We start from the raw sequence: 18,794 nt of genomic DNA on the forward strand, positions 1-18,794 counted from the left end.
TGTGAGTCTGTGTGTCTGTGTGAGTCTGTGTGTGTTAGAGTGTGTGCTACTGTGTGTCTGTGTGTGTGTTAGTGTGTGTCTGTGTGAGTTAGCATTTGTGTGTGTTAGTGTTAAAGTGTCTGTGAGTGCGAGTGTGTTAGTGTTGGTGTGTTTCTGTGTGAGTCTGTGTTAATGTTAGTGTATGTTTGTGTGTCTGTTTGAGTGTGTTAGAGTTAGTGTGTGTCTGTGTAAATGTGTGTTAGAAGTGTGTATTAGTTTAAGGAACCTTGTCTACCGAGAGAAGTGTGCATATGTGTGTGCTAGCGTGTGTTAGTGTGTGTTAGAGTGTGTCTGTGTTAGTGTGTGTTAGAGTGTGTCTGTGTTAGTGTGTGTTAGAGTAAGGAACCCTGTCTAAAGAGGAAAATCACTCCTTAGGGAGTGTTAGTGTTTCTGGTCTGTGTGTGTGTGTGTGTGTGTGTGTGTGTGTGTGTGTGTGTGTGTGTTTGTGTGTGTATGTTAATGTGTCTGTGCTAGTGTGTTAGTGTGTGTATGTTAGTGTGTGTCTGTGTTAGTGTGTTTGTGTGTGTTAGAGTAAGGAACCCTGTCTAAAGAGGAAAATCACTCCTTAGGGAGTGTTAGTGTGTCTGTGTTGGTATGTTAGAATGTGTCAGTGTGTGTTATTGTGTCAGTGTGTGTTATTGTGTCAGTGTGTGTTGAAGTCATAATAAAGGAGCAGCTCTTCTCCTGCTGCGTCAGTGTCCAGTCTGACTTGACTTTAACTCTGTTTTTACCAAATTAAGTCCTAAACTTTGTTGGCTGTGAGCAGCTTGAGTCAGAGCAGGTTTACGACCAGAATCAGAAAGACTTTATCGATCCCAGAGAGGCCGACGCGCTCTCAGAGTTCGTCCTCAATGGTTTGGAGTCTGTACGAGCTGCTTTTATCTTAGACTTTACTTCTCTCCCAATTTGGTTCTATTTGGTTTTGCGATTATCCGTTTTATTCAGATGTAGCTTTAGATTAGCATGAAGCTTACTCATATTCAGCCAGTCTTTCCAAAACATTATTATAGAAAATAACATGACAAGAGTTGTGGACAAAGCTACAGTAAGATCAGGTGAGCTCACTACCCGGCAAACGCGGCCTACGTTTCTGATCTTGATATAAACACTGGCAGCGATATTTAGTGGTGCTCAATGAATATTCAGTAATATTATTCATTAGTACCTCAGAGTTTGAGTGCACAGTTGCTCCTGCTCAGTGAGAGTAAATCAAGATCAACACGACTTTTAACCATTCAGCACAAACTTCACATTAGAAACCTTTCTGTACAATCTTTATTGAGAAAATGGGACCAAGAAGACAACACCTTTGTTCCATTTGCACACATCTGTTTACAAAGAAAACAACATAGAAAACAAAGCAACCGTATGAAAATATCACATCTGTAAATAAAGTCTCTGGACCACCACAGTTACCACGGCAGCAGTGCTCCAGCTGCTCGACTCGGCTCATCACGTGTCTTCCACCGTATAAAAACACCACACGGACACATGAACGTGGCAAATAAAATGTCATTGGCACCAGACGGGTTCTTTGACTCTCAGGACTTATAAGCAGATAAAAAGCAGTTGGTGGAATATAAACCAAAAGCAAAACAAAGAGACTAAAAGGGTTCTTTCACAAAGTCGTTGGTTCCATGAAAATATCGATTTAGTGCAAATTTAATGCAGGCAGGTTGCATTCCCTGGAACAGGTTGTGGTCGTACAACTCATATGATGATGTTCATAAACATCTTACACAGTCAGCAGTCATTTTAAAAAGGCACAACATCTGGTGACATCTGGGGCTCAGAGCTCTTTTTAATGCACCTTAAAGGCTCCATGAGTGACGTTCAGCAGCTTCCAGCGGCAGAATCAAACCCTGACGGACGCTAAAGGAGACGTATGCTGGCCCTACCATAAAAATAATAATAAAAAAAAGCACAAGAGAAGTAAAAATACCTCTAATGCAAAATGTCATTGGTCCTGAAAAATAAACACCTTAAACAACATACAGTGTAAAACAAATGAAGTGTCTTTAGAACGATGAAACAGTACGATCAGGCACAACATTTAAACCTCCTGCGTAGTATTGTGTAGGTTCTGATCAGCTCCAACCTGTCGGGATCTCTGGAAGCTTCCTATGATGTTTGTGAGCTCGGAGAAAGGGGAGGAAGATCTACAGCAGAACAAACAGTAACGGTTAATCCCAACACTTAAAAACTTCCAGATTAATCATTCGGCCTGAACATCCCCATGAAGCACCGGCTGACGGTTTTACCTCTGAACTGTGGAGGAGGGCGGCTGGCTTTGATCACGTTGCTCTGCAACAGACCCTCGGCCATCCAGGAGAGGGCGCTGCAGCAGTACTCCAGCTGAGCGGACAGAGATAGTTAGAGGATAGCTGAGCAGGCAGCGCTAACAGCTGCAGAAACCAGACACACCGAGCACCAACACGCACCAACACGCACCAACATACCTCATCAATCCAGCCATGCACGCAGGGCCTCGACAACATAAACTCTACATTTGTTGTAATTTGATTTAACAGAAAAACTTCATTTATAGGGTTTTTTTTCTCCACATACTCTGACTAAAATAAAAGGTAGTGGCTTGCAGCTATAAATATTCAGGTGTGTGATTGCCGACCTCTGTCTCCAGCAAACGCAGCCTTCGGTCGTGGTCACGGATCTCTGCCATCTGCTTCAGCACGCTGTCCACCCTGCAGACAGCAAACACACAGAAACTGTAAACTGGCTGCAGAATGAGCTGAGCTCCGTTCAACACGGCAAACTGGTCGATAAAAAAAGGCCACAAGCTGGTTGATAGTGAGACCAGCAAATGGAAAAGTTGAACTGAGAAACAGCAAAGTGAAGTTGGAACAAGGATTCATAAGCAATAAAATCCAATTCTGTTTTACTTTTAAGTATTAATATTATATTCAAAAAGCCAACGCTGTCCTGAAAATCTGTATCAGGTTCTATCTGTGGTTCACAGTGTTGAATTTTTAAACATCATGTAAAAAGATTAACAGTTTACAAGACATCAGAATGTTAATGGGCCAATTTAAAGCTCATCAGAGTCCAGTTCGTCTGCTTTGTACGTGTCTGTGGTTTTATATCTGCAGGTTATTACATTTACAAGAAAGTGTTTCCTCTTGGTTAAGAGAATTAGCAAATATGCTTCATACCGACACGTGCGTCTGGTATTATTTTGACCTTGTTAGCCTGAAGTCGTCACGAGTTACGGCAGTTTCTGGAAATTTGTCATCATATACAAATGAAGGCAGATTTCTCTGGATGGAGAATGTTTGGCGTCAGAATTAAGTTTTCACGCCGTAGAAACAAGAATCCACAAAGTCACAGCCTCATGACAACAACGTATCTTACATATCATGTACAAGATCATAGAACCAACAGTGAAACCTCAGCAGAAGGCGTGTTTACATGTCTGGTCTGTGTCTTAATATGGAGACAGAATACAAACATTTATCACCCTTGAAAAAAATTAAACACCCCTCCAGTAAAAATCCACTTTGGTCCTTTTGAATCTGATCCTGAGTGAAACGAGCAGCCGACGCCACAGCTGAGCATCTCCACCTTTAAACTGCAGCAAACAGTCTCAAAAACGTGTCATTCCATCTCAAATTATCCAGTTAGTAAAACTATTTCTGCTCCACCGGATTGTTTCACAATTTTATTCATTCAGTGAAGTTTGAGGCTGGTTAAATGGTAAAATCTCAGAAACTATGAAGAATAAAGCCTGAAATTAGCAGTTATTTCTCATCACGCCGCTGATTCAGAAAACAACATCAAAAATAAAAAATAGAAAGTATCACATCTTTAGATGGAGTCACTTTCCCAGACTAGTACCAGCACCAGCACCAGTACCAGTACCAACACCAACACCAGCACCAGCACCAGTACCAGTACTAACATGAGCACCAGCACCAGTTACTTTTTCTATTCCAGTCATATTTAACTGTACAAAACCTAAATGGAAAGTTGTAACCTCAATGAGACATCGGCTCTAGTAAATCTTTTATCTACGACTAGTTGAGGAAACTGACTTGATGGACGTGTGTTTGAGTCGGGCCGTGTCGCTCTCCCTCTGCCGCTTGTTCTGAGCTGAGAGGAGGTTTTCTTTCTGGATGGCTTCCCATGTGTTGAGTCGACTGGCCTTCCTGCTGCGCAGGTCCAGAGCTGAGGAAAGAGAAGATCAGTCGGTGAACCGCAGGAGGACAAACATGTAGCTCATGTACATGGAGACATGTGGAGGACGGAGTGGAATTACATGTCCTTTGGTATTTAATAAAGTTTTATGTTCGACGCTGGTACCAAGAACAGGACCTCTGACCTTCATGTTCAGAGGTTTTTCCTTAAAGCTCAGTATATGACAGAAATGGTTCGGTAATGAGCCTCAGACACAAACAGAACCGTGATCCAGTAACGTCAACTGGGACACATGTGGGATGCACCAGCTGGTATTCAGTATGGCTTAACATGTATGTTGGCAGGATGTGAATGTGTTTACCTCATTGTTCATTTCAAGTTTTTACACTTCACTGACATCAAAACACAAAGAGGTTGAAAAAAAAAGTGTTTTTCTTTGAAGAAAAGTAATTTCAGCAACTATTGACAACTGTCGTTGGTCAACACTTGAAGTATTGATTATGTGTGAGCTGGACTAAAGAGAAAATGGTCCAACGGGAACCTTTCTATCAGTCTCAGCTTCGTGTTCACTACAGTAGGTCAAGACTGATCAGCAACTGAACTTAAACCTAAAGCAAGTTAACGGATTCTAACCTGAGTGAGAGGACAGTTTTCTCTCAGATATGAACATATCAGATGACTTTGGAGCAGCTGTCTATAAATGGACCACACGCCTGATTTAGCCTGGATCGCTGTCAGAGCTACCGTCTAGCATTCTCACCAAAGTGTTGGATTTTGACGGAGGTGATGCCGCGGACGTATCTCTTGATGAACAGGTGGAGGTGTGAGATGATGATGAAGGGTGGAGCCAGGCAGGGCCGTGCGTGGTACTCCACAATCAGGTTGTAACGCTGAAACTTCCAGTAGGTGTCGCTGCGCTCCTGTACTTTGGAGAAGGTGTAGCTGTGGACAGCAGATTCACATCTCGTCACATATATTCACAAGGCTAAGACGACTTTGTGTCTGTGCAAGATGCTCCACGATGACTCGGTAGAACAACACAGGAGGTGTAGACGTACCTGAACATGGCGATGAGCAGGTTGACCAGTACGATGTTGGTGAACAGCAGGTAGATGACCAGGAGGATGACAACCAGCCAGTTAGCGTAGGTGCTCAGACAGGGCTCGGCTCCGGCTTCAATCTCTGCGGCGTTGTTTGTACAGTTTGCTTCCTCCCATTTATCAGCTAAAAGGAGACCAGCGTAGGTAAAAAACATCTCGTGAGGAAACTTTAAGACTTTAAAGAGGAACGTCTGTTTTAACAACGACGGCAGCAAAAACCAGTGAAGTCAAATTAACTGAGTTTAGTTTATGTGTTTAAATATTGTAAGAGTCAATGGTTCAGTTACGCAATGATCAGGGTTGGCGTCATTTTGTACAACACAGGCTTCATTAAAGTACTTTCATTGTATTGTATTATCAAGTACATTCTGTCATTCTTATGTCTTAAAAGTGTATGACTGATTTGACAAAACTGGGATGAGCTGACAGAAATGACAGCTGAGAGGTTTGAACCTTGAACTGACAGATCTGGAAACACCACCCACCGTCCATTTCATTGATGGGTATTTGTCCAAAAATGTGCAGATATGGTCGGTAGAACACTCGGCGAAATATCCAGTTCGGGCGAGGATCATAGGTGTAGAGGAGCGCCTGATTGGCCACTCCGTAGGCCATGAGCCAAACAGCCAGAAAAAACAGGAAGAAGAAAACATCTTTGACCTGAAGGGAACACAGAGAGACGACGCTGGAGAATCAGTCTTAGTGTGGGTTGATGATCAAGATGCTGAAGCGTTGAAACACAAAGTCAGTGGGTCAGGATGTGTCTGAGCTCTGAACAGATTGCTGGAATTAGCAGCAGCACATCTCCTCATAGGCAGCAACCGTTAACATTCCGTGTTCTTTGAGGTCGTTTTGTATACTCTCACCATTTTGCCGACAATGATAATCTTGGGTCCGAGCTGTTTGTGGATGGCGAAGATGTGGATCAGACGTAGCGTGAAGACCATATAATCTATAGCCATCACGGCTCGGCCAAAGTCATACGACCAGGGAAACATTCTGGAAAACAAAAGCAGCCAGTTACGGGTCTTCGTTCTCCATGTGTATGTACACTATAATCCTAATAAGCAGTATTTTTAACAGGAAGAATCACCTGCAGCACAGAGCCAAAATGAAGAGAGCGATGGCTGTGAGGTCGCACTTGTTCCACACGTCCTGGATGTAGTTTCTTATCCTCTGGAGGACAAATGTGCTGCCCACAAAGAAGCTCTGTCCACCACAGAGAGAACACATGTTGGATCTGCACATTGTGTTTAACATTATCATTTCTTATGTTTGTACTATTCCGTGCCTTAACAACTGACCTGCCGGATCTCCTCGCAGACTAAGGTGAACACCCAGAAGTAAAGCACAAACTCCAGAGTGGAGGGGCCGTCCGGGGGCGGCGGCTTGAAGTCCACCAGCAGGACGTAGGCGAACAGGCAAAGGAACAGGAAGTACATGAGCACGTTGCCGAGGAACGAGGTGACGGGAGCGAACCAGAACTGCCTCCACCGCGACACAATGAACGATCTCTTGGAGGTGGACGGAACAGAACCTGGAGGAAAGAAGTGAAACTGTCGGAACAGGAAGGATTCCCACAAAGGGAGGACGGAGCAGAACATCGAATCAACAAAATGTTAGCTTACATTCTCACTGGCTGTCATTTAGTACACATTCGACATTCACTCGCCCTAAAAAGCAGGTCCGGGCATCATAAAGTGTGTGTCACAGCCGGAGAAACTTCAAATTTTTGGTGCTGCTTTGAGTATTTTAGGAAAATCTAACCCAACAGTATGTCTGCCTCAGGATTTACTGACATTTTTATGATTACTGGTATTACTGTTTACAGGGTTGGGATGGAAACCAACATTCTAGTCACAGTGAGCTTTGACCTTTTGGATACTAAATGACATCACTTCACCCTCTAAGACATCTTGGGGATTTTTTGTCATAATTAGTTGATGACTTGTTGAGTTAAAATCAAGTTTTGAGAACACGGTGAGCTTTGACAACCAAATTCTATTCAGTTCGTCTCAAATGTGTCTGTTGTGGCGCAAACAAAAGAACGAGCATCGACTTTGGGAGTCGGATTTCGATGTATTGTATTGAAACTTCTCCTGAGAGAGAAGACTCAGTGCCGACTGTCCCTGCAGCCGAAATGACTTTTTTCCCAGCCTCACCCACCGTTTCCTGTCAGGAAGCTGCTGATCCCCGCAGATAGCCGAGATACAGGGACAGTCACTGTTTTGTCTTGTGTGCTTGTGGAGTGCAGTAATCTGAACTGCCACAATACAAGGACGAAGAAGAGACTTCTTTTTCAAGCTGAGGTCGTAGATGGAGGACAGAGGAGAGCTTCAGCAGCTCAAGCTTGTTCATGCTCGTTAGATTCTCCCAGCAAACTAAAAAATGCTTGAAAAACACTGTTGTGCATCTATAAAAAGCAGCAGTGGTCCAGTTTTTAGTTACTCCTAGTGGGACACTTCATTGGATTTTACATTTTGAAGGTAAATTAAAAAAAAATGTAATGTTAGAGTCCACAAGAAGTGAGTCTGGGTGTTTTTGTTGACGGTGTGCAGTGTGACATTCATACGACTGGGGTGAGGCAGCAACGTTCCCAAAGTGACTTGCAGTTTCTGAACCCCATTTCAAAGCTGAAGCTGCAGTATTTTCTGCATTAAATAATGTAAAAGAGAATTCTGTCACCACTTTCCCTGGTAGCTATTTGCTCTGAGTAAACCACCGCTGGAATGAACCAGGTTTCTGTCAAACACAGAGCAACAAGCTGCCCAAAGTTTCCTGCTTCGTTGACAAGAAGCGGCTTTTTGTTGGGTAAGAAGTGGACGTTAAGTTCAAATCAGTCGGACCTTCACGTGTACCTCTTGTCCATGTCCTCCACTGCTCCTCCAACTTGGATCTCTGAGCCACTTTCTGAGTTTGTGAAAATGTGTAAAACTACCTGGAGCGAGCCGCCTGACGTCACTTTAGAGCAGGGGTGTCGACATCCGGTCCTCGAGGGCCGCAATCCTGCAAGTTTTAGATGTTTCCCTCTTCCAACACACCTGATTCAAATGATCAGGATCGTTATCAGACTTCTGCAGAGCTTGATGATGAGCTGATCATTTGAATCAGGTGTGTTGGAAGAGGGAAACATCTAAAACATGCAGGATTGCGGCCCTCCAGGACCGCAGTTTGACACCTCTGCTTTAGAGCAACCAAACAAGGCTGATTCACTCGTTTATCCTACAAACAAGTGCTTTCTGTTTGTTCTTTTCTGACAAAGATTTAAATGTAGACAAAGATATGTGAAGCACAACAAACAGCAGAGTCACCACATGCAGTCAAACCAGCAGAACTGTGATCCAAACCTACCTTCCAGGTTTTCTTTCAGAGCCCTGTACTCCTCTGCGTCTTCGTTACTGCGGTCACAGAGAATCATTGGTCAAAACTGAGAAGAACGCCATGGCAACACAACATGCTTTATGAATGTGTGTTTCTCTTTACGTTTGTACGATCTCAGCCAGAGAGAGGACGGTGTTGTCGTTGGCATCATTCCCATCCAGACTGTCGGTGTCTCTGTGGTTCCCCACCGACTTCACGTCCTCCTCTTGTTCCCTGCAACACGAACACACACAAGCGGCCATGTTTACGTCAGTCGAACTGATGAAACAATGAAGTAAAATGAGAAAAAAAAAAAGTTTCTGACATTGTTAAATTGGTTAAAACTCTCGTCTCAGAACCATGGACTATCAAGCGACAGCACGCACTATTTTAAACCCAATTAAATCAAGTAATTCTAACTAATTCACGCCACACAATGAAAACACAACGCTGACCTGAAGCTGATGAGGTTTGTGTAGACGACAGGAGGCAGGAAGAAGGTGAGGATCAGCTTCCAGACCTCGGTGCTTCGGTCCATGTCGCCCCACCAGATCTGAGACAGCAGAGACTACAGAGCAGCGCCAACGTTGACGCGTTAGCATGACAGTAATTCATTAAAAATCTGAATGCTAGCTTTTGGAACCACACGTGATTATTAATGTAGATGTTTTAAGTTATTTTTTCCCCCAAATCAAACAAGATAAACAAATGATCTAGTTATAAATTCATCTACTTTGCACTGATTGCATTGCACTTTATTTATTCATTTTCATTTTTCATCCTTTGCATATATATCATATAAATTATAATTGTTATTATGTATATGTTCAGTCCTGCTGTGTTCTTCTGTTCTTAATTTTTTTACATTTTTGCTGCTGTAACAATGTTAATTCCCTCGGCGTGGGGAGAAATAAAGGATTATTAGCTTATCTTATATTAACTGGACAGGAAGTGCTTGCCATCGACCACACAGGCCCAAACACGCCTGGATATTTGTAAAGATCAGTGACAATATAAGGAAAACTGAGCGAGCACGAATCGAAAACTTTTTTGTACATATTTATTATAGTTCATATTTCCAATTTTTATTGTCTAACATTTTCTTCACGTTCAATTTCTAATTCATTAAAATCCTGAAAAGTCCAAGTCTGCTTTTTGTTTAGTTTTTTTACTGGAAACTTAAAGCTTAGGTTATTCTGGGAAGAAAAGGGCCAAAGCAGTCACTCATAGTTTGAGTTCTGACTGTTTTACAGCCAAAATAACCAAAAAAGTTCAAGCAGCCTGTATGGTAGTTGGGTGTTAAAGGGTTAGTTGAACTCACTTTGTATGTGCATTATGTGAATATGAATCACCTTCACTGGCCATAAAGTAAAACCTCATAAAAACCTACAGTACGGTTTGTTTGTTTGCTGTGTCTGCAGCACATTTATAAATCACTAGAGCCCTTTGTTAAACCTGTTGTTGGCAGCTCCACAACAGTGAACCAGAACACCCGTACCTGAACACCATCGTGGCTGAAGAACAGTCGAGCGTCGGCCGCCGTGGCCATCTGCAGGCAGGTAGCTCCGCCCCACACCGGAGACTTCCTGATCAGGAGCGTGAAGGAGCGACTCTCGCTGTTCTGGTAACACTCACTGAACACATCTGGACACAAACACGACACACACAGGGTTTTATGTACGTATTACAATACACGTTAGATTGTCTTTACCTGAGCCGGTCAACACAACGAGCTTCATGTTCAGTGGAGCCTCTAAACCAGGGGCCTCGAACTCCGGTCCTCGAGGGCCGCAATCCTGCAAGTTTTAGATGTTTCCTTCTTCCAACACACCTGATTCAAATGATCAGGATCATTATCAGACTTCTGCAGAGCTTGATGATGAGCTGATCATTTGAATCAGGTGTGTTGGAAGAAGGAAACATCTAAAACATGCAGGACTGTGGCCCTCAAGGACTGGAGTTTGAGACCCCTGCTCTAAACTGCTCACACATGGCTGCTTGTGTGTCTCACTGACCGTCCAGTGTGTTGCTGTATGTGATGAATGGACAGGTAACGTCTGATCAGAGAAGCACCAGCTTGTCGTCAGACTCACCTTGGGCCAGGTTCTCGAACCTCTGTGCCAGTTCCTTCATGGCCAGTTTACTCTCCGTCTCGCTTTCAAGCTTCGACAGCTCCCTGAGCATCTTACAGCCGCCCAGAGCGCTCAGCACCGACTCTCCCGCCTGAGGAGGAAACATTCAACAACCAACACCAGCTGAAAGGAAACGTGTCAACTGTGTCATCTGTTCACATAAACAAACTGAAACATCAGTGTTCTTACTGTGAAATACTATTCATCAGTCTCACCATCTCCCAGAAGTAAACAGCCATTTCACTGCGGTTCTGCAGGACGGCCCAGATGAAGAGGGCTTCCCAGGGAGAGGAGCAGCGCTGGTTCCGGTACCGACACTCCCCCAGCAGCAGCTTGTTGACGTGCTAAAGGTGCAGAGAAATACAACAACAGCTCAGGTAAAGTTCATCCGTCTCAGTGGTAGTAACCAACCCTTATAAACACAAACTCTCTCTTCTGTCATTAAAGAAACCTGCAAAGTACGATTATACATGTGCACATTTATTTGTGTCACCAAAACAGCTATAAATGTCCAGAAATGCACTCGATAACAACATATGATAATCAACTGATTGGCCTAAAGGTTGCCACAGACAGACCGATCAATAATTATTCAGCAGTGCAATCTTTGCATCTTTAAAAACAAAAACAAAAACAAACATGTGGAGCAGACCTGGTTTCACTGCAGACCACCTTCAGTCTCAGCAGTTTAAAATATAAATGTTTAAATGACATAATTGGACAGTGTGCCCCATTTCTGCAAATATTTTATTATATCTTTTCATGGGACGACACTGAAGAAACGACACTTTGCTACCATGTGAAGCAGTCGGTGTACATCTACTGTCCCCTCAGAATAACTCAACAGACAGCCGTTAATGTCTAAACCGCTCATCTCCTCCACAGTCGCTGATTTTTTATACATCTCTAACAGCCAAAGCCTCGGAGAGGATTCCCACAGCTCTGTCTCCTGCGTGTTGCTATTTGTGAGGATGTTGTGTAGATTCCTTCCTCGCTCACCTTCAGAGCCTTCCTGGTGCTGGTTTTGGGTTTGAGCTCCAGAGGTCCATAATAGAAAGGCTGACAGACGTCGCCCAGCAGGTCCCACAGCAGACGGGAGACCTGCAGCATCACAACATTCATTCATTAGAAAATACATCATTTTCTGAATGATTGAAGTGTTTTCTGCTGTGCATGTGCCAATCCTGCTGTAGCCTTTAACCTAACATGTAAAAAAAGTATTTAGCAAATAAAGCAAAGAGCTACAGAGCCGAGTATTTACTGAAGAATCTCTGTTCCTGTGGGTCACTTCAGGTTCTGTGATGCTTTAGGTTTCTGCCCACAGTGAGGCTCACTCTGGTCACTTTGGATCACTGCAGCAGAACAACGCCGCCGTCCTCACCTCATACAGGCTGAGCTCCATGGCCGAAGCCGGTCCGGTCACCATGCTCAGTGGACTCTTCAGAGGCGTTGCTCCAGAAGGTTCCGGGTTCGGAGGGGATCCGGCCAGGCTCTGCCTCTCGCTCAGACGCCTCTGGAGGAGGATGTAGGCCAGCGAGCTGTCGGACAGCGAGCGGTACAAGCTCTCCAAGCGCTGGTACGTCAGGTAGTCCAGGATGTTCAGACCGTTCTCACAGAACAGACGCACAAACTGGGGCTTGTCGTTGACGAGCGCGTCGGTCATGGAGTCCTCGAGGTCGTCGTACTGAAAACAGAAAGCTCCGCCTGTTATAAAGAACAATAACAGCACTTGCACATGACGAGGATTCGCTGAGTCACTGCACTGATCAATGTGTGTTTCAGCTGCGAGTTTTACACCAGAGTTCTGACAAAAGCTGCTATGAGGCGCATTATGGGAAATAAAGGAGTTTAATTGGTAATAAGGTACTTTTACTGTGTAGTATTTCCTCCGATACTGCTCATATTAGTTAAAACTAGCTTTGACAGACATATATGGCAACGCTGCAGTACATCATACGAATAAAACACCTCCTGACTGAGTTTCGGTTAAAAGAAAGTGCTTCAAAAATGTAAATATGTATTATCCATAATCTTGTAACACTGCAGATGCACGTCTTTAAAAACAATGCAGCGACTTTGGGTGTGTTTGGGGAATATTTTGATTTTCTGAAGGCCAGAGAATCCTAAACGCATGTTTTCCTAATTTTCTAACCTTTCCTAGAATATCTGGAGGGCTCTTTTGATTTTGTGTTGTCCAAATGTTGTACTGATTTATTTTCATAGCATAGTTTGATTTGTGTAACGTCTCTGACCTTCCACTGAATGTCCCCGTTGAAGAGCTCAGTTTTCGCGATGTCCACTCGGTTCCAGGCCACGGCCAGCTTCAGCTCTTCGGTGCATTCGCTGGCTTCACTGGACACACGCTTACTCGCTTCACACACACACACACACACACACACACACACACACACAAAGCAAACTTACACATCTGGACATTACAACGTGGCATCAAGAAAAACTTTGGAGAGACGTTCGAACAAACTCATTTACAGTGAAGTGGGGAAATTAACCGACGACGTTTGTGACCGAACAACTGGACACGCTGCTTAAAAGCTGGTAGACGAGACCGAGGAGCCTTCAGTGGTTCTTGTTGTTACTGAACACACTAAACAGACGAACAGGAAGCAGCAACAAACAGACTCGGCAGATGCTTTTTAAGACTTAAAGTGCAGCTGAATGTTTGAGACAAACTGCAGAACAAAACTGAGCACATCGGTGTCAATAAAATGTTAAATGTTTGAAAATGGCAGTGATTTATTATAGTTTAGTCCAGGGGTGCCCAATCCTGGTCCTGGAGAGCCCCTATCCTGCATGTTTTAGATGTTTCCTTCTTCCATCACACCTGATTCAAATGATCAGCTCATCAAGCTCTGCAGAAGCCTGATAACGATCCTGATCATGTCAATCAGGTGTGTTGGACGAGGGAAACATCTAAAACATGCTGGATAGGGGCTCTCCAGGACCAGGATTGGACACCCCTGGTTTAGTCAGTTGAGGTATTTGAGTTTATGCATAAAGAAAAACCAACAGGTTGGAGCTACAGACACACAAGCACAACCTCGATGCAACAAAAGCAACAGCACATGTACCGTAATCTCTGGACTATAAGCCGCTACTTCTTTCACACGCTTCAAGCGCTGCGGCTTAAACAACGATGCGGCTAATTAATGGACTTTTACGAGTTTTACGAATTTGGCTCGAGACCAAAGTGACGTTGAGAGTGACAACGACAGACAGACTGAGGAAGTGACGAAGTGATTCTGAGGCTGTTCAACTCCAACACTGAAGACTTCAGCGGCTTTAGTGGCAGGAGGAAGATGAAGATAGCGATCAGTGACTTTTCCTGGTAGGCTGCTGGAGTTTTTGTTTTCTTAACCAGCCGTGTTACAGGAACTGTTTGGAAAAAAAGCATTTACGGTATTTGTGTTTGTCACCGGTATGTATTTAATTAAAAGTTTAAAACATCTTTCTGTGTAAATATCTCATGTTCCAACGTGGACACCTGCAGCTTAGAGACGGCCTGCATATGTACACATTTTGTTTTCTTTGTAAAGTCAGTGGGTGCGGCTTATATTCAGGTGCGCTCAATAGTACGGAAATTATGGTAATTATCGATTAATTCTGAATCATTTTAATTATTTGTTGTCTAAAGCGTCTCCAGAAAACTGCTGTCGCTGCAATTTCATCCATCCTGAAAACCCCCTGGCTGTTTATTGCTCTTTCGCCATCACTTGTTGTTTGAGGTGTTCTGATCCGTTTAGTGCTCTGCAATCAAATCTAAAGAAGACCGCTTTTAAGCTCTTTTTACTCTTTAAACCGGCCTTTTTATTAAAGCGTTACCGTGGAGTTCTGAACCACAAGAACAATCTGATTTCTCACTGACCTCTAACAAGCGCCTTGAGGAGAACCGTGTCGAAGTCGTCAGAACCCTCCTGTTCTCCGTGAAAGACGGTGATGAGCTCTCGGTTCTGATAGATGCTCAGAGCCTGGACACACAGAGGTAATGACAGGAAGTCAGCAGAAGTCGGACTGCGACAGAACCAGGACGCGTTCTGGACGGATCCAACAGAACAGTTCTGGGTTGTCTGTAGGTCAGTGAGGTGGGGGATGCAGTCGCATCATACTTGTTCAGAGGTTAAGTCAGAGGCTCATCGCAGTACAAGCCACGGTGAGGAAACCGAGTATTAAAAACTAGGAGACAGTGGAGGAGCTTAGAAGATGAACAGAGAACTGTGAGAAGCTTTGCAATGAAACAGATGCAGGAGTTAAGTTCAGCATGTATATCGTTATTATAGTCTATGTATATGAATGTATACATTTTTACAATTTATTATATTGTATGTATATCAATATATAATATTATAATGCTTGTATATACATGTCTGTTATTATTCTACTCTATGCATATGAATGTAAAATATTATTATATTCTATGTGTGTATATATTCGTCCTCAAATGTCTTCATCCTCTTCCATTAAAGAAAAGGCAAAACTCACAACAGTCACTCAAATAACTGGAAACTGAAAAAAGTAAGAATAAATAAAAATTTGCTAAAATATAATTTAGTGAAATGAGACGTTGCTTTTGAATTCTGTTTGAAAAGAATAATTTAAAAAACAAACAAAACTGTCCTGGACCAATGAGAGGCCTTTGCTAATGAGCAGTGGTCCAGAACACCTGTCAACAGGTGCAGAAGTCTGACTGAGAGTTACAGGAAACACCTGATGGCTGTGATTGGCTCAGAGGGTTGTTCAACTAAATGTTAGTTTATGGGTCCCATCAGGCTGGTTTGCTTGTTTGTTTTTTTGTTTTTTAATATTTCTGTTGAACCACAATTCAAAAGCAACGTCATGATGTTCTTTTTATTTATTCTGACTTTTGTCAGTTTCAGCTTATTTCAGTGACTGAAGCTGTTGTTTTCCTTCTTTAATGGGAGGGTGTGAATACATCTGAGGACGGCTGTATATATATTATTATTATATTGTAGGTATATAAATGCATAATGTTATTGTATGTATATGATGCATAATACTATTTTATTCTGTGTATATGCTGTATTGTAGTATTTTGACTCACATTGTCCACCAGTCTGTCCAGCTCGGCGTCACCTTTTGCTTCGGCTGGAAACTGTCTCCGGACCTTCTCTCGGACACGGTCCCGGAGCTCTGGGCTCGGACCCTCAGCCGACTCGCCCTCTGCTGGAGGGGAGGTGGGACTGAGGGGGACGGAGGGGAGATCCACCAGCAGCTCATTGATAAGATCTGCAGCTGGACCAGAACCAGCAAGAACCAGCCAGGGCGTGGCTTTCCTCAGGGACGCGTCTAATCTCTGAGCGGGAAGAAATGTACACAGAATTTACCCCGTGACTCGTATGTATTCAGGGTGTCGGCCGCCGAACAGCCACAAAGCCAGCAGCGACAAACATGATCCATAAGGAAGGATATAGTCAGTAAGGTGAACGTCTGTTTGTCACCTGAACCAATGAACAGGCGGAAAAACAACAGACCAGGTGAGTGTGTGAGTATTTAAGTTTCCTCACCTCCAGCATTCTGGCATCTCCTGAGATCAGCATGCAGAGCACTGGGATCTCAATGCTGCCACTGCCTGGAGCAGCCAGACAACAAGGTAGAAGACAAGAAAAGAAAAATCAGAAATACTTTCTGACTGTAGCGAGTGTACAACAGTGTTTTTCTTTGCTCTGGCCTTTATTTATCAGGCTAAGTGGTCTCCTCTCCCACGTCCAGCTCTGACGCTCCAGAGTCGGCTACTTGAGCCTCGGTCTGGAGCTCCTTCAGTGACTGCCTCAAACACTCGAGTGTTACTTATAACACCGAGCCCACAAATACTGTAAATCCGACGCTTCTGTTCTCACGGGAACTTCTATTTTCTGTCGGCTGAGTTTCAGCATTTCCTGATTTTGCAGGTACTTAAGCAGGACACGTTTATGAGGAGGCGTACTTTTCTCACAAGTTGCCTTCAGACATTCCTCTCACTCAGTCAATGTTCTGTCAAGTCGTGTGAAGCTTAATAAGAAGAAAGAACAGAAGCCCAGTAAACAAAACCAGCAAAGAGCTTCAAAATCTTGACATTGAGTTTGGTTGAGCCGCTGACAGCAACAACAAAAACTATTTTTCCTTTTACTTCATGACTGGGACAAACTAAATGTTGAACTCAGCATCAGTTGCACCAAACTAGGACTTCTTTACAATGAATTCCATCTCTGTGTTGCTTCACGGAGGCATAAAATGCATATTTGGTATTAATATAAATGTACGTGTAAATGATAGGAACTGGACTTTTCTGCTGAAACCACACAAGAGCTTGGACAAGTTATGTCTCTCATGACTTACATGAAAATGTGTTTAATTTTAAGATAAGATAAACTTTATTCATCCTGAAGGAAATGGCTCTACCAGAGTACAATAAACAAAGGTTAGAGAAATAAACACAACTATACACGATTATTTATAAATCGTGTCTCAACTTTCACCCTTCTTTTCTTTTTCTGATTGCCGTCCACAGAGAGTTAAGGTCCACGTGTATGAACTTGGCCAATAAAGTCGGTTCTGATTCTGATTAACAGTTAAGAACTGCAGGAAACTGTCTCACCCCAGATGCCGGTGCGCTGATGGGAAATGTAGTCCTCCAGACTGGCGCGAAAGGGCGTCTCCCCGCCCCGCCGGCCGACGCTCCCATCATCCACCAGGAGGAACGCCTGGCAGTTGTTGTCCAGGCAGCAGGAGTCACGCGTCGTGTTCTGCACGTAATACCGAGCCGGAAAACTGCCCTTCAGAGGAACGACACGAGAGTCAGGAGCCGTCACACGTCACCTGCACACACCTGAGGACGGATCGGTACCTGGGGGTTGACCAGCTGCTGCCGGTTGTGCACCAAACCCCACGGAGCCAGGCCCACGGCGATCACTTTCTTGTGGCAGAGAGCCGGAGCGGCGGCACTGTGGTCCCTCACCGCCTCCCCGATGCAGCGGGCCACGCCTTCCCTCAGACCCCCCGTCAGGATCCAGGCCCCTGGAGCAGAACCAGAACCACAGAGCCATGAAACAGAAATACAGCAGCAGATGAATAAACTGCAGTTTTTCCGACTCAAAGGCGTCTCGATTCTTGACTTGCGTTCAATTCATTTGTTGGTCTTTAAAATACTTTGAAAAGAACTTTAGAAATGACCTGACTGATTGGAGATAATAATCAGATATAACTCTGAAGCCTTGAACTGCTACGAGCAACACTGTTCTAGTGTGATTAATAAAAACATCTGCTGTGAAAACTCCCTGATTCCAGACCAGTTAGAGTCTGAAGTCGAATCAACATTTTAACTACTGACGCTACAGATTTGTTTCAAACCATAAAGCATCAGCGTCAGATCATTTTCTTTCCTGCTTTGCTTGCTTTGACAGACGAGAGATTAAAATGACCTAAAACCTGGAAGAGATGCTTCCATCATGTATTTTGCAACGAACTTATGTGCAAGACTTAAGTCTCTCTCAGACCTACAAGACAAAATAGAAGCAGAGTTTCTTCCTCTCAGGTTCCTGTAACGGTGCTCCAGGCGTTCCTACCTGTGCTCTGTGCAGCTCTCACCAGCCCGTTCCTCAGCACGTCCCTCACCCACGTCTTGAGCTTCTCGTGGCCTTCGCCGCCCACCACCGACACCACCAGGTTGGGCGAAGGCAGCCCCCAGTGGGCCGTCATCAGGGTGTAGACGATCTGAGGGGGGGTGTCACAGGACAGCCGCAGGAACTGGAATCAGCAGAGGGAGGCGGGTTAGGCGGCTGATTCAGAGACGTAGCGGGCGACAAACGCCACAATTTATGATTCACACTGTTTTAGTTGTTATTATTATTATAAAAATACAGATTATGTGATCTGACGTTATCTGTTTAAGACTAACACTTTTCACCAGCGTCCTTTTCTATAAGATCTGCACAACACAGGCTGCATGAACTGTACACCTCAGTGTGTTAGGGTTAGGGTTCTGGTTTGAACTGTATAT

General features: G+C 44.0%; 1 protein-coding gene across 1 annotated transcript in view; it reads right to left on the bottom strand.

Moving 5' to 3' along the window:
• Window positions 1–1,296: 1,296 nt before the first annotated feature.
• Window positions 1,297–18,794, bottom strand: part of trpm4a (transient receptor potential cation channel, subfamily M, member 4a) — a 27,046-nt gene continuing 9,548 nt past the window's right edge. Inside the window, exons 4-28 of the mRNA XM_008290221.1 lie at window positions 18,361–18,541; window positions 17,643–17,812; window positions 17,394–17,571; window positions 16,324–16,388; window positions 15,861–16,112; window positions 14,667–14,769; window positions 13,036–13,154; window positions 12,165–12,467; window positions 11,783–11,884; window positions 10,999–11,127; window positions 10,745–10,874; window positions 10,150–10,295; window positions 9,107–9,219; window positions 8,775–8,885; window positions 8,643–8,689; window positions 6,596–6,828; window positions 6,385–6,500; window positions 6,158–6,290; window positions 5,777–5,951; window positions 5,250–5,415; window positions 4,952–5,133; window positions 4,089–4,221; window positions 2,669–2,741; window positions 2,301–2,394; window positions 1,297–2,198 (exon numbers count right to left, since the gene is read on the bottom strand). Coding sequence (XP_008288443.1) covers window positions 2,161–2,198; window positions 2,301–2,394; window positions 2,669–2,741; window positions 4,089–4,221; window positions 4,952–5,133; window positions 5,250–5,415; window positions 5,777–5,951; window positions 6,158–6,290; window positions 6,385–6,500; window positions 6,596–6,828; window positions 8,643–8,689; window positions 8,775–8,885; window positions 9,107–9,219; window positions 10,150–10,295; window positions 10,745–10,874; window positions 10,999–11,127; window positions 11,783–11,884; window positions 12,165–12,467; window positions 13,036–13,154; window positions 14,667–14,769; window positions 15,861–16,112; window positions 16,324–16,388; window positions 17,394–17,571; window positions 17,643–17,812; window positions 18,361–18,541 — 3,492 coding nt within the window. The 3' untranslated portion in view covers window positions 1,297–2,160. The remainder of the gene's footprint in view (window positions 2,199–2,300; window positions 2,395–2,668; window positions 2,742–4,088; window positions 4,222–4,951; window positions 5,134–5,249; window positions 5,416–5,776; window positions 5,952–6,157; window positions 6,291–6,384; window positions 6,501–6,595; window positions 6,829–8,642; window positions 8,690–8,774; window positions 8,886–9,106; window positions 9,220–10,149; window positions 10,296–10,744; window positions 10,875–10,998; window positions 11,128–11,782; window positions 11,885–12,164; window positions 12,468–13,035; window positions 13,155–14,666; window positions 14,770–15,860; window positions 16,113–16,323; window positions 16,389–17,393; window positions 17,572–17,642; window positions 17,813–18,360; window positions 18,542–18,794) is intronic.

Source organism: Stegastes partitus, unplaced genomic scaffold (genome assembly GCF_000690725.1).
Source record: "Stegastes partitus isolate 25-593 unplaced genomic scaffold, Stegastes_partitus-1.0.2 Scaffold660, whole genome shotgun sequence".
Classification (NCBI taxonomy): Eukaryota; Metazoa; Chordata; class Actinopteri; family Pomacentridae; genus Stegastes; species Stegastes partitus.